The sequence below is a fragment of the Lampris incognitus genome, chromosome 20 (genome assembly GCF_029633865.1).
Source record: "Lampris incognitus isolate fLamInc1 chromosome 20, fLamInc1.hap2, whole genome shotgun sequence".
Classification (NCBI taxonomy): domain Eukaryota; kingdom Metazoa; phylum Chordata; class Actinopteri; order Lampriformes; family Lampridae; genus Lampris; species Lampris incognitus.
The window spans coordinates 16,779,202-16,806,497 of record NC_079230.1 but is presented as its reverse complement, the minus strand read 5'-3'; the positions used below and the strand labels follow the sequence as shown (position 1 = coordinate 16,806,497).

Here is a 27,296-nt window from a genome sequence, read left to right as displayed (position 1 = left end):
AGAGATGCAGTAATGGAGAGCGTGTCTGTCTGTGCGGTCAGCATCACAGTCAGGTTTGGTTAGGTTTTTGCTGATGCATGATGGGAACATGCACCAGATATGAGCACACGAGGAGGCACGTCCATCTAACAGGACAAGGAATTCAAACATAGGCATGATATGCACTGGTAAAGCGGTTAGCTGTTTCCTTGTGTGGTGAAAGCAGGGTTTTCCATTTGCATTGTTTGTAGGGCCACAGTTAATGATTGATAATTCCCATATACTGCCTCATTGTGTTGCACTACTGTGGCTGTAGACTGGGTTCCCACCATGTTTGTGCATGTCAGGAGCTGCTGCCTTAGGCGCTCTCTTGGCAGTTATAATATGTTGGATGTTGGTTTCAACATGGCGGCACGGTGGCGCAGCGGTTAGCGCGGTCGCCGCACAGCAAGAAGGTCCTGGGTTAGATCCCCGGGGTAGTCCGACCTTGGGGGTCGTCCTCTGTGTGGAGTTTGCATGTTCACCCCCTGTCTGCGTGGGTTCCCTCCCACAGTCCTAAGACATGTAGGTAAGGTGAATCGGCCATAATAAATTGTCCCTAGGTGTGAATGTGTGTGTGTGTGTGTGTGTGTGTGTGTGTGTGTGTGTGTGTGTCGGCCCTGTGATGGCCTGGCGGCCTGTCCAGGGTGTCTCCCCGCCTGCCGCCCAATGACTGCTGGGATAGGCTCCAGCGACCCTGAGAGCAGGATAAGCGGTTTGGATAATGGATGGATACCGATCACCTGCTTAAAACTATTACGCTTAACCAAAGTCAGTGCTATAATCCCTTGAGATAAGCATACTCTGTAAAATAATCTATCTTCAGTTACTTTGCCTGCAAAAAACCCATGAAATATATGATAAAATTCGTAATTCTAGTTCCCAGACTGTTATTTGATAGCGTGGTCTGATGGTAGTCTTCATAACCTCACAATCTAAACGTCTTGTTATGGTATGTTTTGAGTAATGGAGCTGCTCTTTAGTACAGTAGACTGACAAAAAAGTCATCTTTATTTTTGAACGAGTCTATAAGTGTTAGAGTTTATTAACCCTGACTGGAGCTGACTCCATTTTTTTTGCAAATAGGTTGCACTCTTCCATTTGCATTAAAGCTCCCTATTTGTCAGTGCTGATTGCGTCCCTTTAGGCGTCCCTGCTCACCTGCTGCTGCTGCATATGCAAGAAAGTGAAAAGCGTAGCATAATGAGAGGGGTCTTCTTTAGTTAGAAAATGACAGGCCAATGCTGAGGTAGGGAAACATCCAAATTAAACCATGTCCCATATGGGTGCTCTTTTTGGCAGCGTCTGAGTTTATTTACCGTGTTTGAGCAATTTGTGCATTTGCCTTTGTGTTCCCGGGTGCTGTGTTTTGTTTTTTGTTTTTTTTTTAGTTTTTTGCAGTGGTCAAAAGTCTCCCGTTTTGCCATGGGATTTTTTTTCCCCCCACAAAGGTCCAAATTCAACTGCTTTGACCAGCCCCTTCTGCTCTCTGGCCCCTCGGCCCCCCCCCCCCCCCCGGTGTATATGAAGCACCGTTTATCGCCGCTCGTGGTGTGTGTGAGCTGCTGTTAGATCAGGGAGCCTCATGGTTGAATTTAGTGCTGTTTGACTCCCGGATGAATGCCCCTGGATTACCATGTAAATGTTAAATATTGCGCCTCTCAAGGGCTTGGCATTGCCGTTTCTTTGGGATATACCAATAAGATTGGAAAGTGTGCGTGTGTGAGTGTGTTCACAGCTGTATATCTCATTTCTCTTGCTTATGTGTTTCTGTAGGTGTGCAGTTGATATTGAAGGGAGTTAAATGACATGATATTTAATGCAACTGCACACTACACGTTGCTCTCATGCACACACACACACACACACACACACCGCACACACTTTTTGCCTGTCTCTCCAGGGACCCCTTGCACTCCTGTTTCTCCCGAGTCAGGGCCCTCCCTGCTTACTGAGCGAATTATAACTGCAGAGCGGGTTGCTTGGGGTTTTGAAGGACTCTGAGAGAGAGAGAAGGAGGGAGAGAGAGAGTAGTGAGGCATATGTCACACGGTGTAACTAACTCCTCCTGCCCCCAAAAAGCCTCCCTTTGAAGTTTCCCTTCCTTTCCCCCGTGCTTCTTGCAAACACAACTTCCCTTTGACCCGGAGGCGCATGCGTGCACACATAGGCACGTGCACGTGTGTTTTCCACATCCTCCCTCCCCCTCCATCGTTTGCCTGCCCCTTACGCAATCTTACTATCTCTGTGCATTAACTGTGTGTGTCCAAGAAGGGAGGTAATGAACTAGAGAACCAGAGAGAGAGAGAGAGAGAGGGGAGGAGATAGGGCGAGCGAGACAGGAGAGAACGAGCCGGGGAAAGAGTGAGTGAGAGCATGAAAAGAAAATAGAGGATAAATCAGTGAGCACCCGTCCATAGGCAGAAAGCAATAAACTTCATTAACAAGGTGCAGCCAGGTTGTGTGTGTGTGGGGGGGGGGCGTGTTGCGGGGGGGGGGGTTAATGGTGGGCCGGGGTGTTTTATTAGAGCTTTTATTTTTCTAACACTTTGCCCTGTTTGTGAGCTGGGTTTGCTGTGACGTGTGTGTGTGTGTGTGTGTGTGTGTGTGTGTGTGTGTGTGTGTGTGTGTGTGTGTGTGTGTGTATTACTTTGAGGTGGAGTCCCTTCTCCACATCTGCAATGCAGCAAAAAACGCAAAAAAGAGAGGGAGGACGAGAGGCTCACATGCTCCCACGAAAGAGTGATGCCGTCCTCCGACATTCAATTTCTTTTCTTTTTTCTTTCTTCTTTTTGCAGCTTGATAAAAAGAAGGGCTTTTTTCAGTGGGAGCCCGGAGCCTGTGTACCCAGTGCCACACAAGTATTAACCTAGAAAGGACTATCAAACCAGACGCTGTTCTTAAAGGCACCCCCCCCCCAAAAAAAGAGGCACATCTGCATTGCACACGCACACACAGCACTCCTGCACCAAGCCAGCACAGATGTGGTTAAACGGGGTGACCTTTACGAGCTGGAGAGGGCTTTACGCCTGAAAGGTAGTGTGTACCACCAATATTACATTAGTGAGGGGCGTCCGGGTGGCGTAGCGGTCTATTCCGTTGCCTACCAACATGGGGATCGCTGGTTCGAATCCCTGTGTTACCGCCGGCTTGGTCGGGCGTCCCTACAGACACAATTGGCTGTGTCTGCGGGTGGGAAGCCGGATGTGGGTATGTGTCCTGCTCGCCGCACCAGCGCCTCCTCTGGTCGGTCGGGGCGCCCATTTGGGGAGGGAGGGGGAACTGGGGGGGAATAGCGTGATCCTCCCACACGCTTCGTCCCCCTGGAGAAACTCCTCACTGTCAGGTGAAAAGAAGCAGCTGGCGACTCCACATGTATCGGAGGAGGCATGTGGTAGTAGTCTGCAGCCCTCCCTGGATTGGCAGAGGAGGTGGTGCAGCGACCAAGACAGCTCGGAGTGGGGTAATTGGCCGGATGCAATTGGGGCAGAAAAAGGGGGGGATACATTGGTGACTCTTTACTGAATCTGTTGAAAATGCATCATTTTGTTCCCCAAGTGCATTTGGTTAAGGAGTGAGGATTGTATTTTGGGTCATTCTCCCTGGACGTTTTGTGACTTGTAGAGAAATTATTCGAGGAACTGATGCAAATTGTTTTGTGCCCTGAATATTATATCCATTGTATTGTCAGGTATAGATGATTATCAGTCCGTCCATGTGTGTGTCCGTCAGTTGGATCTGTCTGTTTTGCGATTTGAGTCACATATCTCTGACTGTTGTACTGTCAGCTCCTGATGTGGGGGAACAAACTGTGGACCTCAGGCTACGATGCGAGGTGAAGACGGAGTACAGCGGTGAATTTTTTTTTCTTTTTTTCGGGAGGGGACAGTCACCTGTCACTAAAAGGCTGACCAATTTCTAACCTTTGACCTCTTAACAGTATATTAATTGGCTCTCGGGCAAGCGCGTGGGCTGCTCGTTCATCGACTCTGTCAAATCCATGCAAGCCTCCCAAACACACACAGCTCATGTACTGCTGCGTTTGATTCTGCAAGGGGTCCTCGGAGGAGTGTATCTATCTATTTATTTATTTATTTATTTTATCACACCCTCGCTCTTCTTTTTTTTTAAAATGCATGGACGACATTAATCTCAATAAAGTCTTCCATAAAGGATTTTAAGGAAATCTCCGTAATCCGACTTTTTTTCCTCTTGTCTTCCAAGAACAAAAAAACAGTGCTGCAGTCTTCCGGCTATCCAAACCACAATGACACTGTTTTTTTTGTGACACAAACTGGGCAAAAAAATATACCTATCTTGTCGCTGGCGAAGCGGAAGGGACGCAACGGTGACGCCGTCACAAAATAACCACAGAGCACTTTGGGGGTTGAACAGGACTATAACCGGAGAGAGACCGGCAGGACTTGCAGTTTTATGCACCCGGGTCGAGGAGAGTCACAGACGGACAGGACTTACAAGCATGCATGCACCAATCATTTACTGGACACCTTTGACAAAAACAAGAAGAAAAAAAAATCAAAAGAAGTCTACCTACTATATATTCTCGCCCCTTGTCCTTCCCCCCTGTCGCCACTCAGCTCTCCAACACCTCCTGTCTCTGCATTTGCAAAATGATCTGTATTTATTTATAATAACTTACACAAAGTCAAGGGAGACATATTATTGAATATAATTGAATAAAACAAACTAATATATTTGTATGATTGTAATGCCGGCCTCCGGGTGTTTTTTCTTGTATGTTTTTGTTGTCTTGGTTTTTTTGTTTTTTTACAACACACTTCCTACCTAAAGAGTAGTCAAACATTAAGACCCTCCTAGTGGGTGTCCGAGTGGCGTTGCAGTCTATTCCTTTGCCTACCAACGTGGGGATCACTGGTTCGAATCCCTGTGTTACCTCTGGCTTGGTCAGGTGTCCCTACAGACACAATTGGCTGTGTCTGCGGGTGGGAAGCCAGATGTGAGTATGTGTCCTGGTTGCTGCACTAGCAGCTGTTGGTCGGGGCGCCTGTTCGGGGGGGAGGGAGGAGAGAACTGGGGGGAATAGCGTGATCCTCCCATGTGCTACGTCCCCCTGGTGAAACTCCTCACCGTCAGGTGAAAAGCAGCGGCTGGCGACTCCACATGTATCGGAGGAGACGTGTGGTAGTCTGCAGCCCTCCCTGGATCGGCAGAGGGGGTGGAGCAGCGACCGGGATGGCTCGGAAGAGTGGGATAATTGGCTCGATACAATTGGGGAGAAAAGGCCCCCCCCCCCAAAAAAAGACTCTCCTTGATTACGTTAAGGTTAGATAAAGCACTCCTGCATCAAGCTAGTACAGATGAGGTTAAATGTGGTGACCTTTATGAACCGGAGATTATCTAAAGGATTTACCCCTGCAAAATGGTGTACCACCAATATTACATTGGTGACTTTAATACACCACCACCACCACCAAATGCATTTGGTTAAAGAGTGAGGATACTATATTTGGTTATTCTCCTGGTTAGATAAACGTCAGATGAAAATGAAACAAACTCTTAGGCTTCTCGTGGTCTGTGCCAACATTTAGGAGTTTCACAGCCAAGCGTGTCATCACTGAGAGCTGGAGGCGGTCGAAGTTGAAGTTGGGGCCTCATCTGGTACGTTTAATCACTGAGTTATTCCTTCTGGATTCACAAAAACCTTTGAGCGCAGATTTCAGTCGTATTCACGTTGAGCGTGTAGAAACGTACACTCGCCCCTCGTGTCTGAAAAAGCCCGTTCGAGGTACAACCAATTACCGGGGAGTGACGCCTGCCCATAAATCCCTGTATAAGGTAAAACGGGAAAGCTCCTAATCCAACAGATGGGCAGGATGACATCCAAAATGGAGACTGATGAGAACTTGTCAGAGTTTGACGTTATATTGGACCATTTTCAATACACATTTCTGCAGTGACATTACCAAACTACACAAAAGTTTGAGAGAAAAAAACTGTAAAGTGTCATGCAGAGTTGGTGAGATAAAGAGAGAATGGTTTGATCTAAAACTGATTGAGTTAAAGAAAACAGTTGCATGCAGATAAAACAGTTAAGAGGTACATTAATAGTGTGATGCCTTTCCTATTGAGTTACCTATTGATGCCTATTGATGCACGTGGCCCAGTGGTTAGCACTGTTGCTTGACATCAAGAGGGTCCTGGATTCAAACCCAAGGCCATCCCAGGTCCTTTCTGTGTGGAGTTTGCATCTTCTCCCCTTGTCTGCGGTGGGTTTTCTCTGGGTGCTCTGGTTTCCTCCCACCTTCAAAACGACATGCATGTTAGGGTTAATACTTCTGTCTGTGCCCCTGAGCAAGGCAATGGAAAGAAGAACTGGAGTTGGTCCCCGGGCGCTGCAGCTGCCCACGGCTCCTATACAATAGGATGGGTTAAATGCAGAGAACACATTCCTTGTAAGAACACAACGACAAAATACAGCTCATGGACGGTTGCAATTTACCAAAACCTGAAGCCAACTAATAAGAGAACTTGGGTGTGCATGGGAATGGCAAAGGATGTCGGCCTCGGTTGTATGAGATCTGGTATTAAAGCAAGACAAGGCAGCATGTAGTATGAGGACCCCCATTATCAACCACATGCATCAGGCACCTTTGCCGCATATTATAGCCTGATATTTTGTTTGTTCTAATTGATATTCATAATTTAGCTCTTGGCCCTTAAGATGCATTCTTCGTTTCAGGACATTAAATGCCAAACCTTTATCAAATTACTGGGCCATGCATAATTTTCTGCAAAATCAGGTTTACAGTTTTAATAATTTGCTGACACTCGCAGTGGTCCGCTCCAATTTTGCAAAACTTTTTACAGTATTTAACATGCAAATTACACTTTACACTTAACATGTTCACTTGATCTAAAGCCTTCATTCAAGACCAAAGGAGCAACCAGATAACATTAGCCGATTTAGATATATACATGCACAAACTGCATGTGTCCTCAGAATCGCTTGTAAGATGTGAACATTTCCCAGACAAATCTGACTCTTTAGCAGGCCTTAACCTAGCAGTGTGAGAAGAGAGAAGGTCACTGGTTTGAATCCCAGGACTTGCTGGGTGATCGTGGTTATGCCAGCACAGAAACCCAAAGGATTACAGATGTGGTCATAGTGCCATTGAGCAGGGCATTTCACCTTCGAATTTCACCTCCGCTGTGGCTAATGGTGTAGCGCCCCCAGTCTGAGCAATGGAGGCTGCAAAATAGTAAATTTCCATTGAAGCACATGAGCAACTGAGTACATCTTAAATTCAAATAGCCAACCCCACCTTTTGTGCAAATGGTTTTGCATATGTGTACTGTTTGATAAATGAGGACCATTGATTGTCTGCCAATATGAAATCTAGAATGGGGAGAATGCAGCAATTGTTCTTTTATATTAATGTGTTAATTTGAATAACTTGCATTTCAGCAACATTGGGTATTGATAGCCAATTTCTCACATGCCGGTGATTTAATGCATCTTACAACTGAGTGCAAGCATTTCCCAAACAATGTTGATTGACCCAAAGGAGACAATTAATGCTTTGTTTTTGTTGTCCTTCCACGTGTCCTTCCATAATAAACCACTAATTGGATTTTGACAGAAACAGTTCTGTGAATGTAAAGCTCTTACAGGGCATCTCATAGAAATTATTAACATGAATTGTTCTTGTATTTTGTTTCCAATTAATTTTTTTTTTAAATGCCGCGGTGTTTTTAATGCTGAGACCGATCTAAAAACACACATTGAAGAGACCAAAATGGTTCTAAAATGTTAAGACGTGCCTGCACTTTTATCGACAAACTGGAGGCATTTGATCACGGAGGATTAAAGGGTCACTTACTTTTTTCTTCTGCCTTTGAAAAAACTGCCCCACAGTGCCAAATTACATGTGAGCAATATTCACATAGAAACAAATTAGTTGCTTTATAAACAAACTAACTAAAAAAGAGTAATTTGTTCAGCTCTGATTTTCCGGATAGTCTTTCAGGCATGCCCCTTGCTTTTTAGACCAAGTAATCCACCATTGTTTATTCGGACCCCTCGCAAAATGCCGATACATCCCCTTGATAAGTGCCTATGCTCCAACATTACCGTCCCATGATGAAGAGAAAGATTGCTTCTACCAGGCACTTGATGGTATACTCAACAACATCCCAAGGAGTGACAAAGTCATTTTGCTCGGTGATTTTAATGCACGAGTTGGGAAGAACATGCAAAACTGGAATGGAGGGACTGGCGCCCATGGCATTGGAAAAGTCAACACCAATGGCATAAGACTTCTCAGTCTGTGCTTGGAACATGACTTCGCCATCACAAACACCATATTACAACAAAAGAGTAAATACAAGGCATCCGATGCATCCCAGATCCAAACACTGGCACCTGCTTGATTATGCTATTGTGAGGCGGGCTGATCGTAAAAACGTGCTCCTTACAAGAGCTACAGTATGTGAGAAGTAGACTGCTGAGCAGACCACCGCATAATCCTGACAAAAGTCAGAGTGCATGTCCAACCTTTGAGAACCAATCTGGGCCAAAGAAGAAACCACTCCACTGTGCCAGACTCTCCAACAGTGACACCTGAAACACCTTCTGTCGTTTTCTAGCCAACAAGTTAGTTGATGTTGAACAGCTGATCAACTCAGAGTCTGGGATGGATGAGAAGTCAACCTCTCTGAGCACCACCCTCTTTGACAATGCAGCCTAATGCATTGGCTTCAAAACCAAAAAACATCAGGACTGTATTGATGACAATGCTGGAAAGTTCTCCACCCTCCTGGACAATGTGCATAAGGCACACAGAGCCACCCTCAGCAACCCACTATCCCAACCTCTCAAGAAACAATGGCAAGACCTCCACTCTGAGGCCCAAGCAACTCTGCGGAATCTGCAAAATGAGTGGTGGATTTTGAAAGCCAACAAAATCCAGGCTCATGCAGACAGGAATGACATGCATGGTTTCTATGATGCAGTTAGGACCAACTATGGCCCCAGAAACTGCTGCCTGGCACCCGTTAGGTCTGCTGATGGAACAACTCTTATCAAGGACCAGGCCCTGTTAGTGGAGCGGTGGGCCGAGCATTTTAACACCCTGCTCAACTAGCCCACCCCAGTGGACTCAACTGTACTGGCAGAGTCCACTAACCCTAACCCCCCCCCCCACACACACACCATGTCTCCCTATACTTGTGGGGACACCTATTGACTACATTCATTCCCTAGCCCTTAACCCTAACCTTAATCATGACTACATGCCTAACCTTAACCCTTACCCTAAACTTAAGCTAATCCTAATTCTAACCTTATCGCTAAACCGAGGTACTAACCCTACAATAGACCTTTTTCCTCATGGGGACCCATAAAATGTCCCCATAAAGTAGGTGGGTTCAGGTTTTTCTATCCTAATGGTCCCCATTAGGACAGAAAAACCTGGTACACACACACACACACACACACACACACACACACACACACACACCATGTCTCTCTATACTTGTGGGGACACCTATTGGCTTCATTCATTCCCTAGCCATTAACCCTAACCTTAGCCATCATAACCACATGCCTAACCTTAATCCTTATTCTAACATTAACCTAATCCTAATTCTAACCTTATCCCTAAACCCAAGTCCTAACCCTAAAATAGACCCTTTTCCTTATGGGGACCCATAAAATGTCCCCACCAGGTAGGTGGTTTCAGGTTTTTCTATCCTAATGGGGATCAAATGTCCCCATTAGGATAGAAAAACCTGGTACACACACACACACACACACACACACACACAGACACATATTTGCTGGTCATCTAACACCATGGTAATTTATGATTCACTGACGATGCCATTTGGCCTGCCGCCAATTTAATTAGCATAGAAGCTAACTATTAACAGCTTGCAGTCAGTGTCGAGTCACACATCAAATTGCTAGTCAGAAGAGAGTGTATAAAGCTCCTGTTGGCCGGGACTCAAATAATTCAAACATTTTTTCCAGAGCATTGTCATGGATTACTACTTGATTAAAAGCTAAGTACCTAAGTCAGATCACCCTGATTGTTCTGCTATGTATGAATGCACCACGCTGTCCAACTGCTATAGATGTGGAGCAAAAGGTCACAAATACTATAAATACAGTAATCTAATTACAAACCTTTACAAGAAAAAGATTAGTCTCTTCTCCATTCACATAAAAAAACTTATTACAGTTGCCTTTGGGAATAATGGTGGATGTGCAGGATTATAACATGACTAAACCAAATTAATCCATCCCATTTTTGGAGAAAAGTAACCTCTAAAGGAATAGAAAGTGATCAGGTTATGTTTGTTAATTTACACCTCTCATTGGATTGCATTAGTAATTAGAATTTCACACACAAGGCGACGACGATGAAGATGGTATCTCACAAGAAATGCAGTCTCTATATCTTTGTATGCACTAGGCAAATCATATGGGGCAAAATCAGGTCTTGTTGCCCCCTCTCTAACCCCCCCACACACCCCACACCCATCTGTAAGTACACACACTCTCTCTCTCTCCCTCCTCCCCCCCTTCTCTTTTTCTCCCTAGCTCTCCAGAAAGTAATTCGAGATGACAGCAGTTGGCCCAGCTGGCCTGAGTGACAGACAACAACACTCCAGATTGAGCAAACCAAAACCGAGGAGATACACTGGAAGAAAGCCTCGTGCTACCTTGGATTTAATACCGGAGGAACTATTCTGAGGAGCTCTTTTAGAGTTTCTAGGTCACCATGAAAAGCCTGGATTTGTTCTTTATGGCATGTTGCTTGTGCAGTCTATGCGCAGTAGTAGGTAAGCACAATTTGACACAATACAGTACGCTGTGCAGAGACGTCGACACATGGTTAGAGGCGTTAGTTCCAGTTGTCTGTGGACTCACCGAGTACCACACAGGCCTAGCTCGTATTAGGGACGAGCACGGTTAGTCGACTAGTCGATTAAACGTTATTACCCTTGCTAGTCGGCACCAGAAATACTAGTTGGTTAAACTTATTATCATTACTTTATTAATGTATATATTTAAATTACATATTGACATAATTTGCACTGAAATGTTATGGCTTCCTAGCCAAATGTTGCTTTATGAAAAACGAGCATCCGTTACTAACGTTAACAATGCCGGAATAAAAAAAACCCCCCGAGGTAAAAACAAAACAAAAAGCATTGACCTGTTAGCCAGAGTTGCCATGTCCACTTATAACACGCGACTTTGGACTTCTTCTTTTTAAGTTGCTTGAAAAAAATCACAGGTCGTAGGCTGCGGGTCTATTTTTGGTTTATTTTAGAAAATATGGTTTGCTTATTAGGAAAATCTGACAAGCAACTTTGTTTAGTTTACATTTATAGTCGCTATTTTCCCCAATGCATTGATTGACATCGTCTGCTCACAGCTTCACAATGATATTGTAGCAAATTCGGGGGACAACGCCACCACAGGAACTGCCGCGGCCGGGAAACGAACCCGTATCGCCCGCACCGCAGGAGACGTCGCTAACCGCTCGACTAAAGGGTCAGACCCGCCAGCCAGCGGCCAGCGTGTCTTCTTATCCATGCACGTTACAATATCAATGCCCGCCCACAAATCCCCACGTGGACCTACCCCCCCCACCCGCCATTGGAGGAAAAAAAATCGTAATTCTAAGCGATCTGATTGGTCGAGAGCCGTGTGTTATTTGGTATAACCTCACTGTAGCGCAATCACGATCACGTGGTAGCCGGATATACTACATACTACTAACACCCTATTGTAGCGAATTCGGGAGGCAACCACCGGAACTGCCACAGCCGGGACGCGAACCCGTGACTTTCGCTCCGCAAGCGACAACGTTAACCAGTCGATTGAAGGGTTAGTCGAGCGGTTAGCGATGTCTCCCACGGTGCGGGCGATACGGGTTCGCTTCCCGGCCGCGGCAGTTCTTGTGGTTGCCTCCCGAATTCGCTACACTATCAGGAGTTATGTTATGAGTCGCGCCATTTTGTTGAAACCTGTTGAGTTCCACAATGTCGCCAACAAAGTGGTCCAAGTATGGGGGAAGAAAATAGAACGATTGGAAGAAAGGAAACAAACCTAAAGACTGGGTTTTATTATAAATACAGAGGTGGAATGTAACTAAGTGCATTTACTCAAGTACTGTACTTGAGCGGCCCTGACAGCAATATAAGCGGTTAGGATAATGGATAGATGGATGTACTTTACTTGAATATTTCCGATTTATGCTACTTTACACTTCCACACCAATACCTTTCGACAGCTTTAATTACAAGGTACTTTGCAGATTTAGATTATTAACACAAATCATACATCAAATGAATAATGATGATAGATTTTTTTATAGGCTGAGCTACCCAGCAGTATATAAAGTAATTAAAATTAACTCCACCTTTACCAGCTACAATATTAAAGTGATGAACACATTAATGCATCAATAATTATAGTCCAATAATAGGATATGTGTGATTCTGAAATGGGCCGTTCTGCATAATGAGTACTTTTACTACATTCAGTATATTTTGATGCTGATACTTTTGTACTTTTACTTAAGTAAGATTTTGAACGCAGGACTTTACTTGCCGCCATCTTCCCACACTGGTACTGGGTATGGCCGCTGCAAACGGGAATTCGCGCGCCAAATTAATTTACATTGGCACTTCTTGACACAAGCCAGAAATAATGATGTGTCAGATGACGTTTTGAAGATTAGTTTCCCCAAGACCACCATACACACCACCACCACTTACAGGTGTTATTTCATATCTTTTGCATGCTCAATAAGCCAAGTAAGGAAATCACAGAAAAGTGAATCAGTTCATCTGGACACAACGTTTATGGAGAGAAACGTGTCATCACTCATCTCAGTGACCTCCTCAGTCTCACCTGACTGCAGGTACCCCCCCCCCCCATAAACAATACAGTGGCATAATGACCCAAAACAACGATCAGTTTCATATGCAAATGACCATGACCGTTAACTAGAGTTACAATGGCCATGTGTACTGTGCACAGAGGATTGGAGAATAGTTGCAATTACATCATTGTAAGATGATTAATGGTCACGGTAATTTGCATATGAAAGCGATCGTTGGTTTGGGTCGTTATGCCACTAAGGGTGGGGATGGATACCTGCAGTCAGGTAAGACTGAAGAGGTCTCAGACGACTGATGAAACGTTTCTCTCTTAATAAACGTAGGGTCCAGATGAACTGATTCAACTTTCTGTGAAGTTATTTAATAGTTCTGTGACAGGGCGCCCCCCACTGGACTGTCCTCAACATGGCTTTGCCCTGCTCAGTCCCTTTAACAGTTAACAGTGTGTGTGTGTGGGGGGGGCGTTGGACTTGAATCTTTACAATTAAAAACAGGAAGTTTTAGGTTGCGGTAGGAATTGAATAGAGAGAAGAGGACAACAACAACAAAAAGAGGAGGACCAAAAAAAAAATCCCACTACGTCTAATACTAAAGATTTTAAAATATTTGTCGGATTTATTTTGTAATAAAAGGAAGCTAACAGGTTATAATAGGCTACAAAAACAAATATATATTTATATCTTTGCCCCTGAATTGTTGAGCTCTTTTTTCTACATCGAAGGTTTCATTGCAACATCCTGTGGACACACACACACACACACACACACACACACACACACACACACATATATATATATATATATATATATATATATATATATATATGATGAGTGCAGCTGATGAGTGCACAACGCACGAAACAGGCCTGTACTGCAATAGATTAAAGCTTTTTTTCCTATATCTGTGTGATGTATATATATATATATATATATATATCACAGATATATAACTATATATATAACTATATTCACACACACACACACACACACACACACACACACACACACACACACACACACACACACACACACCTACATACACCAAGTTGGAAGAAATAGGCTACATCAGCTTAAAACATCTAAGCACTCAATTTCCTCCTCCAGGATATAAAACGATAGCAATTCAACATTAGATGTCTACTGAAAGGAAAAAGCATATTAATATATAGTTTATTTCTCATCTCACCATTTTAACTGTGTCGCTGTTAAACACAGGAGGTGTTTCAGTACTCTACCACTCTAAAGGTATCTATCACTATCACTCCATCACTATTTACACTCTATCACTCTAAAGGTGCTCACATGGAGCTGAGGAGCTCTCATAAAGAGCAACGTCCTTCATGAGGCCATAAACAATTTCCTTTTAGGGGTGTCCAGGTGGCGTGGCAGTCTATTCCATTGCTTATCAACATGGGGATCGCCGATTCGAATCCCTGTGTTACCTCCGGCCTGGTCGGGCATCCCATTGGCCGTGTCTGTGGGTGGGAAGCCGGATGTGGGTATGTGTCCTGGTCCTGGTTGCTGCACTAGTGCCTCCTCTGGTCGGTCGGGGCACCTGTTAAGGGAGGAGGGGGAACTGGGGGAAGTAGCGTGTCCTCCCACGAGCTCGTCCCCCTGGTGAAACTCCTCAGTGTCAGGTGAAAAGAAGCAGCTGGCGACTCCACATGTATCGGAGGAGGCATGTGGTAGTCTGCAGCCCTCCCCGGATCGGCAGAGGGGGTGGAGCAGCGACCGAGACGGCTCGGAAGAGTGGGGCAATTGGAGAAAAAGGGGAGCAAATTTAAAAAAAAAATGCTTTTATTGTCATGGGCTGTCTGAGGGAGAGAATTCTTCTTCGCTGACTTCAGGTAATATCTATGATTATAGACCCTCGGCTCCGGGGTGAGACGTTTTTAAAGCCGAGCTTGCTGAGGAAACTGCAGCAGCAGGCCTTGAATTTACCGCTGTACATTTTCATTTGAAAGTGATTAGACTGCTGTGGTTTTAACTGTGCCCTGTGGCCTCGACAAATTAGGACCTTTTAAATTGGAAATGAAAGGGATATCAGTATTTGTCCAAATCAATACAAGAAGGAATTCTGTAAGTCATGGCCTAAAATTACCATAAAACATTTTATGGGATTATAAAGTGAGCGGCGCTTTTTTTAACAGAAGGAGTCTTTAGACTCATCTCTGCTCTTTCGTGTCTTTCTTTCCCCCTTTCCTACACATTTACTTTTATTCCCCAATTTTCTTCTCTCATCTGCTATCCTGGCAAAGTGATCGGTTGACTTTGCCTTTCTCATTTTAATTAATTTGTGCTCATTTTCAACACCATTTGTGTTCTTTATACGGCCGAGACTCGCCTTCGCTGACGTCTTGCCTTGTTACGTTTTATTGGGCCCCCTTCTGCTTTAGTCAGCTACCTATGAAGTCATCTAACCACGAGTGGAGAGGAGAGGAAATGGTTAAATGCCCGCCTGCCTCACCCGCCTCCCTCAGCCTCCCACCAGCCGCCACGTGTCCCTCTGCCTGGCTAATGGAGGTGCCTCGCTGGGTGATTGTTGTCATTTATTCCTGTCAGGTCTGATCCCCCAGGGTCTGCCGCTGTGCCAGACGTGATAAATGCCGCGTCACTAGAGCTGCTGATTATAAATGCCTCCAACCTCCCGACACGGGGAACGGAAACAGGGGGGAAATGGGAATTATGCATGAAAATGGAAAGGAACGTAGGCATTTATGTCTTGGCAGGTTCACAACAGAGTTAGCATACAAGGCCACGACTGGGTACACTAGAGCCTGCCAGCTCATCAACTTCAGAAAGCATCACACAGGCACTAAGGGCCTTATCTATTCTACGGGTAGTGCAGAATTTTATATGGTTTTAAATATACTATAAATCCTCTATGGCTAACATTGACGTTTCCATCCTTGGTATTGATAGAAAATGTTCTGCCCCCATTCTTTTTTTCTCCCTTTTTCTCCCCAATTGTATCCGGCCAATTACCCCACTTCTCCAAGCCGTCCCGGTCGCTGCTCCACCCCCTCTGCCGATCAGGGGAGGGCTGCAGACTCCTCCGATACATGTGGGGTCACCAGCCACTTCTTTTCACCTGACGGTGAGGAGTTTCACCAGGGGGACATAGCGCGTGGGAGGATCATGCTACCCCCCCGTTCCCCCTGCTCCTCCAAAACAGGTGCCCCGACCGACCAGAGGAGGTGCTAGTGCAGCGACCAGGACACATACTCACATCCGGCTTCCCACCCACAGACACGGCCAATTGTGTCTGTAGGGACAACCAACCCAAGCCAAGGGTAACACGGGGATTCGATCCAGCGATCCCTGTGTTGGTAGGCAACGGAATAGACCGCCACACCTCCTGGTCCTGTTCTGCCCTATTCTGGGCACACTGAATTTGAACCCAAAGACCCCCACAGACACACATACTGAACTCTACATGACACGCAGAACATAATTACAGTCACTTTGAGACCAGAATGATTCACCATCGAATACAATTGATCACAGCTTTCCTGAGTTTTTCCTGGCCTTAAGTGAAAGGTCACCTAGGAGATGAGTTCTGCATAGGGAGCCCTCATACATGAAAACAAGTCCGCAACAATAGATTTTAAGAAGTGGTTCGAAAGATGACACTAATTCTGCCTAAGAATCCCAATCTTATGTGTGTTTATTCATTCAAAATACATTCAAAATCGCCAACGCAGTAGTAAACTGCTTAACACCATTAGTGACCCTGTCACTATGCTGTCCAAAGGCCAGTTTAAATGGGCTGATTGATTGCTGTAGTACCTGGTTTTATAGCAATAACAGCACTAATGTGTTATTGGCAACTGATAGATGATGTCGCCCAAAAGTTCAGCAGTAGCCATATTTTCTGTGAGGACAATTCAGGTAGGACACTCGGCTGTCAAGCGATGACTAAATGGATTAGCAACAACACAGCAACTCATTTCTCAGCTTACTTGGGGTTGCAAACAAACAGCATTTCATTGGCAGCAAAACCCCTGACCAACACTGCTTGTTGCAGCTGAAACTAAAGGGCCTATATTTTAGAAAAGAGGTTGTTTTTTTCCATCTTTGCATTGATTGAGCAGTATGAAATTTTATCTGCTGGGATATCATGAAGTCAGCACTACCTCCCATTTTGCTGGTCTTGTATCTTCAAAGTAAATTACCAGGATCACCAGTCAAATCACTTCTATTTTCATCATGATTAGCGAAGCTAAATATGACAAGTGACGTGTAATGTGACAAGTAAATGTGCCGTTTCTTTCCGTCAGCCAGCAAAACAATTTAAAGTTGGCTGTTGAATCGGTTGAAATCCATTTACAACAAACACTAAGCAGGAGTTAACACACACCAAGAGGTAACCTCCGGGGCTGAGAAATGAAGCCAATGCGTTAGTGCCACTAACTGCAGTTCCATGAATGGCCACTTGAGACTGACACCAAAACCAAGTCATTCCCCTCAGACTCCCATGTTAAAATGCCCAACTTTGGGGCGTCTGTGTAGCGTAGTGGTCTATTCCGTTGCCTACCAACACGGGGATCGGCGGTTCGAATCCCTTTGTTACCTCCAGTTTGGTCGGGCGTCCCTACAGACACAATTGGCCGTCTCTGCGGGTGGGGAGCCGGATGTGGGTATGTGTCCTGGTCGCTGCATTAGCGCCTCCTCCGGTTGGTCGGGAGCCTGTTCGGGGCGGAATAGCGTGATCCTCCCACGCTCTACGTCTCCCTGATGAATGAAACACTGTCATGTGAAAAGAAGCGGCTGGCGGCTCCACATGGATCGGAGGAGGCATGTGGTAGTCTGCAGCCCTCCCCGGATCGGCAGAGGGGGTGGAGCAGCGACCGGACGGCTCGGAAGAGTGGGGTAATTGGCCAAGTACAATTGGGAGAAAAGGGGGGAAAGATCCGGAAAAAAATGGTTAATGTGGACAGGCATTACGAGTTGGTGCGTGATAAATTTGAAATGGGCATTATTCCGCATATGGTCACTTGCCAAAGCAATAAAAATTAAGACAATTTATATTTTCATGTGTTTTGCAATTAAGATCTAAAGTTAATACAAGTCATAACTCTGTTTAGTCAAAACTTCGGGCGTTACTAGGGAAACAATCATTGCCATCCCATTAAGTTTTAATGTAATGGAAACGATATTTACTACTCCAGTAAATACGACGAACCTTAGATATGATTTGGCAACGGGAGATAAGAAATAGTCCGCTCAGCTCACTCAGCCAGAAAGCTAACGTTATGCTAGCAAGATCCAATGTCAATAATGTTGGGTACAGTTTAGAAACAGTAAATATAATTTGATTGACAGTGTTTAACAACGTAACAAGTAACAGGGAGTGCAGAAAAGAGGCGAAGAAGAGAGTGCAGGCAGGGTGGAGTGGGTGGAGAAGAGTGTCAGGAGTGATTTGCGATAGAAGGGTACCAGCAAGAGTTAAAGGGCAGGTTTACAAGATGGTTGTGAGACCAGCTATGTTATATGGTTTGGAGACAGTGGCACTGATGAAAAGACAGGAGGCGGAGCTGGAGGTGGCAGAGTTGAAGATGCTAAGATTTTCACTGGGAGTGATGAAGAAGGACAGGAGTAGGAACGAGTATATTGGACTCTAGAGGGACAGCTCAGGTAGGACGGTGTGGAGACAAAGCAAGAGAGGCAAGATTGAGATGGCTTGGACGTGTGTGGAGGAGAGATGCTGGGTATATTGGGAGAAGTATGTTGAATATGGAGCTGCCAGGGAAGAGGAAAAGAGGAGGGCCAAAGAGGAGGTTTATGGATGTGGTGAGGGAAGACATGCAGGTGGCTGGTGTGACAGAGGAAGATGCAGAGGACTGGAAGAAATGGAAACGGATGATCCGCTGTGGCCACCCCTAATGGGAGCAGCCGAAAGTAGTGGTTGTAGTAGTAGTAGTAGTAGTAGTAGTAGTAGTAGTAGTAGTGTTTAACAACATGACCAGCAAGCTATCCAGCCATGTCATTGTCCCCAAATCGATATCCTCTGTGTGGAGTTTGCATGTTCTCTCCATGGCTGTGTGGGTTTCCTCCGGGTGCTCCGGTTTCCTCCCACAGTCAAAGACATGTAGGTCAGATTAATCGGCCATACTAAATTGTCTCTAGGTGTGAGTGTGTGTGTGTGTGTGTGTGTGTGTGTGTGTGTGTGTGTGTGTGTGTGTGTGTGTGTGTGTGTCAGCCCTGTGATGGCCTGGCGGCCTGGCCAGGGTTTCTTCTTGTCTGCCGCTCAATGACTGCTGGGATAGGCTTCAGCATCCCCGCGACCCTGAGAGCAGGATAAGCAGCTTTGATAATGGATGGATGGGTTTTCACGAACTAATGACAGGCCATGTGTGCTGTCAGCCGCAGCCTGATGTAGCAAGTTGAATAATCAATTGAATGTGAAATTGAGGGCGGGACTCCTGGTAGGATGACTGACAGGCTGACCTGGCCAATCTTAGCGCTTGAGGGTAGGAATGGCCCAGATTCACCCTAAGAAACAAACATTCACACGCCTTAACGGTATATGTCTGTGGCCTGCAAAACGGGCGTAACATACAAGACACACTCCCAAAGTACAACACATGCCCACATCAGTAAAAGAAACGCCTACTTTCCAGTTCAAGAAATGCCCCCAGTACAAGAAACGCCCCCCCCCCCAATCCTTGCACTGAGGTTAAGGTTGAGGGGTTATGTTTAGGGCAAGTGATGGGAGTCCTGCTACAAGTTATGTCCCTGTCTGGCAGCTTGCAGAAAGACCCTTCTCAAACTCGAGGCTTCAGAATGGTGGTCCACAAACCGATGAGTGACGGTGGGTGTCCGTTATTTTATACAGTCTATGGGCAACACACGACGGCTTGCTCGACTCTCTTCTGTCCTTCCTCTTAACGGGGCTAAATTCAGTTGTGGATACCTGACTGAAGCCGTTGCCTGTCACTCACTGTTCCAATCAGGGCAGTTGAAATAAATATGTGGGAACAATTTTACTATGCCCACGATAGTACTGGTTAATCAGTTCAGATAAATTGAAACAGATTCTTTTCAAAAAGCTAAAGGAAATTTTCACTGATGGTTTTGTGTATGTGTAGTCAGTATTGATGAGTAATGTAGTCAATTGAGGTAATTGTGTCCTCACTGTGTATATATTGATGGAGAAATCGCTGTTCTCGTCTTTCCCACAGCGCCTGCACTTACCAGAATGCATTGCAAGCTTCTGTATTGTCGTCCATAAAATTATCTGGCTAGTGTTGTGGGACGTCATGTCCACCTTCCGAAACGCAGCTTAGTCAAGAGAACAAGGATGTGTTGGTAGCGTGTTTAGAGTAGATTAGAGTATTAGAAACCCTGCTAGGCTGAAAATCAATGAATTTTCCCTTTAATTAACAATAGGTAGACCTCTGGGAATTATATGAAATTGCTGACAGATGCTGGCCATAACAAGGGTAATGTAGGAGGTTGAAGTCAAACTCAGCTCCAGTAGCACATTGTACTTTGTCGTTGCCATTTAAAATAAAACAAAGTGCTCTAACTATATGTGCGTGTGTATTTTCATTTGTGAGTGTGTTTACTGGAGACAATGTCCAAATCTATCATAACTGCAAACATTTCTTGTTTCAGGTGCCACAGAGATAGAGCAGGGTCTGATCAAGGATCTCTTTTCCAACTACAACCTCAAAGTTCTTCCTGCATCCCGGCCCAACGAAAGGGTGGTGGTCCGTGTGGGCATGATCCTATCCTCCTTTGTTGGATTTGTGAGAGAATACAAATACAATACACACACACACACACACACACACACACACACACACACACACACACACACACACACACACACACACACACACACACACACACACACACACACACACGCACACACACACACACACTTGCAACCAGACACCAGATCACTTGGTGATATTTAATGTAATCTTATTTCTCTTCCTCTTAAAAGCAACATATATACATACAGGCATGGAAATACAAACATAGTAAGACGAATACACGTACACACGAGACGCACAACACACCTCACACCTCCTCACACCTTCTCACACCTCCAAGTTAAGGTCAGCCAGCCTCTTGTGATTTCCTCTCAGAGGAAATCACAAGAGGATCATTGGGTTCCGGGGTGGAACGACCTTTAAAGACCAACCCACTTGGAAGGAGGCGTCAGTAGCCCTCTATGCAGAGCTGGTAAACTGTAGTGTTAACATTAACACTCACATCATCAGTTACTGACGGCAAAGACTGCAGGCAGTCACAGGAAGCATCGGTGACATGGCTGTGGAGAAATATATGCCCTCTCACCCGCTGCCCCTCTCCCTCTCCCGCCCTCTGTTTCTCTCCCAGCTGTCTCCCTGACATTCCTCCCTGAGTTTTAAATAGCAGGCTTTTCAGAGAGGCTATATGCCCCCCCTTGGACAATCACATCAGCCAACCCCCCCCCCCCCTTTATAAAAGGACACAACTGCATATGCATGCAGATACCGACACATTCAACCACATATGAACACATGCGCAAGGGCACTCAATCACACACACAAACACACACACACACACACACACACACACACACACACACACACACACACACACACACACACACACACACACACACACACATTTATTAATGTATTGTATACGTACACACTCTTGTTATAATCATTACTCACTGCTGCAGTTTTTGAATGCTATAGATACCTACAGTTTTGTGTGGGTGACAAAGCATGGCTAGCTAGTGGTGCTCTTTGTAATACACACACACACACACACACACACACACACACACACACACACACACACACCACCCTATTATTTGTGGGGACCCCTCATTGACTACATTCATTCCCTAGCCCTTAACCCCTAACCTTAACCATCTTAACTACATGCCTAACCTTAACCCTTACCCTAACCTTAACCTAATCTTAATTCTAACCCCAAAGTCCTAACCCTAAAACAGACCCTTTTCCTCATGGGGACCCATACAATGTCCCCACAAGTTAGGTGGTTTCAGGGTTTTCTATCCTAATGGGAACCAAATATCCCCATTAAGATAGAAAAACCTGGTACACACACACACACACACACACACACACACAGAAGCATTATGACATAAATTCTTACAATTTTGCTATACATTGACAGTAGAAACAGGAAAATAAAAAAATGAAATATGAAAAAAACACATACATACATACATACATACATACATATATGCATGTATGTATGTATTTGTGAACGATAGTTGAGAACTTCTGTTGTTACTAACGTTGCAGTAATAAGGGGGAATATGTAGAATGCAGAATGCTTTTTGTTCCCCAACCAAACACAGACCGAACCATAACAACATCTTTGCAAATCTTAAATGTGTGTATTTGTTTAATTTCTCTCCAGAATATGAAAAATGAAGAAATGAGCACAGTTGTTGTGATGAATTTGGTAAGTTTCTTTATCTGTCGCTCCCACTTACATCTGAAATCCTTTTGACTGCCTGCCATGGCTGGACAGGTGCCCCATTTGCTGAGGACTTGTTTGGAAATTCCTGATTATGTTCTCATTGAAGTCATTAAAGGATGCAAGTGATTATCTACCAACCTTTTGTTTGACGGACACAAACACTTGTTCCATCCCATAATACTTAAGTGGGTCACTGCTGCACTAATCCAGGACAGTTGTGTGATTGTATCATTGGAGGTACACTGAGTGTGTCTGAAACCGTGTACTAATACACTGCATGCTGCATACTGCAGAAGTCACTGTGTCCTTTTTCTCAGGTAGTGTGATGCCTTCCCATTTCACATGACGGTGACTGGCTCAGCCGAGACTTGAATGATAATATGTTAATTGACTCGAGACCCCTACCTCCTTATGTAAAACCAGAGCTTAAAGAAAGCTGCAGTAGCAACACAATCGAAACAAATTACTCTCCAAGCGAGAGCACTTGAAATGATAATTATAACGCACGGTTTAAGCAAGATGAAAAATTATGCAAATGCTGTTGACATTATGCATGGACAAATGCACAGGGACATTATCCCAGCGGTAACTAATGAAACTGAACTGTTTATGTTGTTTATAATTGTAAAGTGTTCTGCGTTCTGTCTCTTTGGCCCACACTCTTGCACGCAGTGGCTTTCTTTGACTCTTTCATCCCTTCCTCTGCGTTCATTTATTTTCTCTTGTGATACACGACACTGTAATGAACACTAAGTAAGTTCAATGTTGCACACATAAACACATCCTCATAGGTTTTCATTCAGTGAAAACACACACTGACTGACCCTTGGCACTTTTTTTTTTCTTTACAGGAGTGGACGGATGTTAGATTGTCATGGAAACCCAAGCAGTATAGTGGTATCGAAGTGTTGCGTATTCCATCTGGGAAGGTTTGGCTTCCTGACATTGTCCTCATCAATAAGTAAGTGCTCATGCCTCACATGCATCAACATTAATTAACTGCACACACACCTGAAGGCTGTTTTGCTTTAAAGTGCTTCGGTGGGTTCTGGATTTTACCCATGTTTGGATTTATTTTCTGTCTGTCAGGAGATGTGTTGATATCATCAGGAGTTCTATGCACAGATTAACACATTGATTTGTTTTTTGTTTTGCTCACCTGCTGCCTTTTCCGTTATTTGATCCATCCATAAATCCATTCATTATCCGAACCACTTATCCTGCTCTCAGGGTCGTGGGGATGCTGGAGCCTATCCCAGCAGTCATTGGGCGGCAGGCGGGGAGACACCCTGGACAGGCCGCCAGGCCATCACACAGGACTCTCACCCACACACACACACACACACACACACATACCTAGGGACAATTCAGTACAGCTGATTCACCTGACCTACAAACTGGAGCACCCGGAAGAAACCCATGCAGACACAGGGACGACATGCAAACTCCACACAGAGGATGAACCAGGACGACCCTCAAGGTTGGACTACCCCGGGGCTCGAACCTGGGACCTTCTTGCTGTGAGGGGACCGCGGTAACCATTGTGTCACCATGCAGCCCCGTTATTTGATTTTTAATGAAAATCAACTGAAAATCAAATGAAATGTAATTGTTAAGCTGAACTACAGCCACATTTACAATTATCTGGATTACAAGGTGAAGTTAGGTTTGATGGAAGTCACCACAACTGTACAAAACAGCAGTTGATGGTTTTTTTCCCCCCAACAATTTCAGGTCACATTTGCTATTATTTCAAGTTATTGTTTCAAAATAAGCCCTGTAAACATCAGATTTTTGCACGGATGTTATCTATTCATTCTTCAAACAGTGCAAGGGCGGGGCATCCGGGTAGCGTAGCAGTCTATTCCATTGCCTACCAACACCGGGCTCGCCGGTTGGAATCCCTGTGTTACCTCCGGCTTGGTCGGGCGTCTCTACAGACACAATTAGCCGTGTCTGTGGGTGGGAAGCCGGATGTGGGTATGTGTCCTGGTTGCTGCACTAGCGCCTCCTCTGGTCGGTCGGGGCGCCTGTTTGGGGAAGGGGGAACTGTGGGGGAATGACGTGATCCTCCCACGCGAAACTCCTCACTGTCAGGTGAAAAGAAGTGGCTGGTGAATCCACATGTATCAGAGGAGGCATGTGGTATTCTGCAGCCCTCCCCGGATCAGCAGAGGGGGTGGAGCAGCGACCAGGAAGGCTCGGAAGAGTGGGGTAATAAAATTAGGGAGAAAAAGCAGGGGGGGGGGGATCCACAAAAAAAGCAGTGCAAAGACAAAAGCAGTCTCTATCCATTTATTCAGAAATATAGATATCAATTATCCATCTCAGTTCTTACGCTGCACAGCTAACTGGCCAATATTGGTGTCTGTCAATACCTCCTAATATCACAAAGTGTGAGTCAAATGAAGTGAGACTATTAGAAAAGCTCAATCACTGCAATGGAAAATCATCATCATCGGCGGTCACTCGGGGTCGAGTATGACTATCCTCCTTCTAGGTCCTTTCAGGAGGATACCCGTGCGTGACAACTTTTTACATGGAGTGGCTAATGCACCTGCAGCCACCACACAGTCCTTGGCAGGGGGTGGCTAGAGTCCAATGGCATGGAGAACCAGGATGACTGGGGACCACCCTCTGTTGCAGCCTTCATCTGCCTTCACTGCTGTTGTGACCTGGAGACATCTTCCACCAGTTCTGCCGTTGAGGTCTTTGTTGGATTGCACTTCGTCTCGAACCTCCCCTTTGACGTATCCGCCTTGGGTGACCCTACCAGGAGCCAAGCTCCGGGCGGCATAGCTCTTGGGATCATTGGTACATGCAACCTCCTCCACCATGATACTCTGGCGATCCAGGAGAAGATGGAAAATAAAGGAGCATTGATAGATCAAATCATCATACTGGGCCCCACTGCAGGTACGGTAGTATGTGAGCAGGGAAAAGAGATATGACAGCAATCAAAATTTAGTTTACATACTTGCTGGCTGCATGGGTGGATTACTGAATGGCCCTACTGGGCCCAGGACCAGTGGCCCAACAGTTCAGGGTGAAGAGCGTGAAGTCAGTTATTAACTTTGCATTTCTTGTTGCATAGGCAAAGGGCGTAGTCATTCATGTCAATAACAGAGCCCCAAAAGTCCTCCTGAAAAACTAAAGGTAACTGCAGGGCAATGTATATCTTAGTTAATATGCTGTTGGAGCTAATTTTGTATATGAGCGCTGTAAATCTTGTTGAGGTACAGGTGAATTTAGTTATTCTGCTGTTGGCTGCAAGTCAATGTACCAGCCCTGCGGGGGGGGGGGGGGGGGCTTTTACGTGTCTGTGTGCGGGGCACTATTGTCTCATAATCGGCCTATAGGTGGCTGTGTTAATGGTCTCAGTGTTAGAACTTTAGCATTCACTGCAGGTGAATTTAGTTTTTAAGTATCCCCTGTTTTTTTAAAGTGCAGCGCTCCCTTTTTCGTAAACACACACACACACACACACACACACACACACACACACACACACACACACACACACACTACCATGCAGACCCGCATTGCTCAATGTAGAGACTCCCATTAACTCTGCTGTAAATATCTCCACTGCTTCATATATCAGTGCTTTATAGGCAATTAAGCAGCATGGCTCCCCAATAACAGAGCTGATGGCACTGCTCAGCCTGGGAGGTGCATACTTAGAACCTTATGCATACACACACACACACACACACACACACACACACACACACACACACACACACTTGCGAAAGAAGGTGTGGGTGTCTTTTTCTACAGGATGATCAATGTTGTTCATTTTAACTCCACCAACACCTTCACAGGGACAGGGTTTTAGGAGGACATGTGTTTCTCCTCTCTACACTGCCAGAGTCATAAAAGCGAGCCACTGTACTCCGACAGTCTGCTAAATCTGTGTCTCTAATTGACTTCATGTCTTTATGGTGCATTGTATTGTGAACTAAATGGCCACAACAGCTTCCTGTCTACATGACATTAGCGCTGTAGTCACGAAACAGGTTCTTCACTGTTGTGCTGATTTATGGTAAGTTTTCCTGTTTCTGATGTGCGTGAGTGTAAATATTTTGTGGATCATGGAATGTGGGATTGTAGCTAATCCCATTATTGTGATGGTTAGAGCAAGTGACAGTACAATAATCAGAGATATAATGACATTTTATCATCCAGTGAAATAGAGTAGGATACGGGCAGCACAGTGGCCCAGTGGTTAGTGCTGTCACCTCGCAGCAAGAAGGTTCTGGGTTTGAATCCCAGGTTGTCCTCTGTGTTGAGTTTGCATGTTCTCTCCATGTCTGTGGTGGGTTTTCTCCGGGTGCTCCGGATTCCCCCACCATCAAAAAGACATGCATGTTAGGGTTAATACTCCTGTCTGTGCCCCTGACTGAAGCATGGCAAGATGAACTGGAGTTGGTCCCCCGGGCGCTGCACGGTGGCTGCTCACTGCTCCTAGCTACACAGCTAGGATGGATTAAATGCAGAGTGTAATTTTCCTATGAGGGATCAATAAAACAGCTCAAAATTAAAAAAAAACAAAAAAAACAAAAATATTGTGAAAAAGGAAAAAGAATGCTGCAAAAAATAACACGAAGAGCTAGCTCCATTTTAAGTCTCTTGGCCAAGTCACAAGTTGTCCCACGGATCAAACTCCAACAGAGGTCAACTCAGACGCAAGGTGTTTGGTCTCACTAAACTGTCCGCCCAGTCTGAAGGCGGGTTTTTCAGCATCAATGGTATATTTACAGTGGTTAGCCTCACACCGTAAGCCGTTTGTCTTCAGTGAGCTCCAGCTGAATGCAAGCTTTAGCATTGTGCATGCAAGTTAGTTGGTCTTTGGTTCTCCCAGCAGACACTGAATGGGTCCAAGGAGCGAGAACGTAGCAGTCGTCCACCATAATGTTC

General features: G+C 45.2%; 1 protein-coding gene across 1 annotated transcript in view; it reads left to right on the top strand.

Moving 5' to 3' along the window:
- The first annotated feature begins 10,731 nt into the window (after positions 1–10,731).
- The window catches only part of chrnb1 (cholinergic receptor, nicotinic, beta 1 (muscle)), a 41,980-nt gene continuing 25,415 nt past the window's right edge, over positions 10,732–27,296 (top strand). Inside the window, exons 1-4 of the mRNA XM_056300697.1 lie at positions 10,732–10,845; positions 20,538–20,671; positions 22,314–22,358; positions 23,228–23,337. Of these exons, the coding sequence (XP_056156672.1) occupies positions 10,785–10,845; positions 20,538–20,671; positions 22,314–22,358; positions 23,228–23,337 (350 nt within the window). The 5' untranslated portion in view covers positions 10,732–10,784. The remainder of the gene's footprint in view (positions 10,846–20,537; positions 20,672–22,313; positions 22,359–23,227; positions 23,338–27,296) is intronic.